Raw genomic sequence first — 1,164 nt, 5'->3', positions numbered from 1 at the left:
AAAAAAAATCTGTCTCCTATAAGAAGCCTTTGATGAGTTTCTCTTCTGTGAACACACAGATATTTATTTTATTTTAAATACTTTATACTGGGACATCTCCATCAATGTCATTGTGTAGTCAATTTTCAATATTTTCCTAATTAGACTATTAGTTATTGAATCTTATTTTTATATTATCTCTTTATGAAACTATTATAGCTATTCGCTATCAGAGCTATTTAAAAGAGATCACTAAGGACGTATAATGTGCCACCCCTTGTAGATCTTGGACATGAGGAGCTGAGCAGTTGAGGTCAGACATCCAGGTGATCCCGGAACACAACACACACTTTGTTGCCGTCATATTAAAATGTAAGTGGTTTTTAAAGCACTTCTAGGTTTCATTTTTGAATGGTTAATCTTGATTGTCACCTTGCTGGGATTTAGAATAACCATGGAAACAAACTTCAGGGCATATGTAAGGGGGAGTTTCTAGTCTGGGGTAAAGTGGGAAGGGCCACTGTAAAGGTGGATGCTCCCATTCCCTGGCTCTGCGGCCTGGGCTGCATAAAAGGTGAAAGCCGGTGAGCACCAGCATCTTTTGTTTCAGCCTCCTGACTGTGGATGCCATGTGACCAGCCTCCCCGTGCTCCTGCATCCATGCCTTCCCTGCCATCATGGACTTCCCCCTCAAGTTGTAAGCTAAAACAACATTTCCTTCCGTAGCTTGCCTTTGTCATGTTTATGGTGCAGCAGCTAGAAAAGTAGCCACTACCGCATATTTTGGCTGTGCATTTTGGAAAGGTGCATGGCCAACTTTCCTAAGTGCAGAGAATTCTTCAGGGCCAGAGAGATACCCCTCCTCAATGGCTTAGAGTCGAGGGTTGCAGGTTGCTCACCTTGGCTAACTGGAGCAAACTGTTGATTGGGGCTGAGATGCAGCCTCTCTTCTCCTCCTTCCACTGGGAGCCCACACATTTGTAAGTGACGATCCCACCGATGATCTGGCCAGGGCTTCTGGAAACTTTTGAGAATTGGCAGAGCTTCTGAATGACCTTCCCAGGCTCTCCAATACCAATCACAGGATCCCGACATGTGATATTCTCCCCTGTATCAGAGAGATAGAAACACAAGGGACAGTCAGGGATTTCTGTCCGTCAAAAGAAGAATGAAGTTACATTGTTT

The 1,164-nt window shown here is 43.8% G+C and overlaps 1 protein-coding gene across 4 annotated transcripts in view; it reads right to left on the bottom strand.

Annotated features, from left to right (window-relative positions):
• Positions 1-1,164, bottom strand: part of Adgrf5 (adhesion G protein-coupled receptor F5) — a 94,316-nt gene that overhangs the window by 10,010 nt on the left and 83,142 nt on the right. For all 4 annotated transcript variants that reach the window (XM_013350994.2, XM_013350993.2, XM_005359794.2 and 1 more), the window contains one exon: positions 879-1,087. In XM_013350994.2, coding sequence (XP_013206448.1) covers positions 879-1,087 — 209 coding nt within the window. The remainder of the gene's footprint in view (positions 1-878; positions 1,088-1,164) is intronic.

Source organism: Microtus ochrogaster, linkage group LG2 (genome assembly GCF_000317375.1).
Source record: "Microtus ochrogaster isolate Prairie Vole_2 linkage group LG2, MicOch1.0, whole genome shotgun sequence".
NCBI classification, from domain to species: Eukaryota; Metazoa; Chordata; class Mammalia; order Rodentia; family Cricetidae; genus Microtus; species Microtus ochrogaster.
This window is presented reverse-complemented; position numbering and strand designations above follow the sequence as displayed.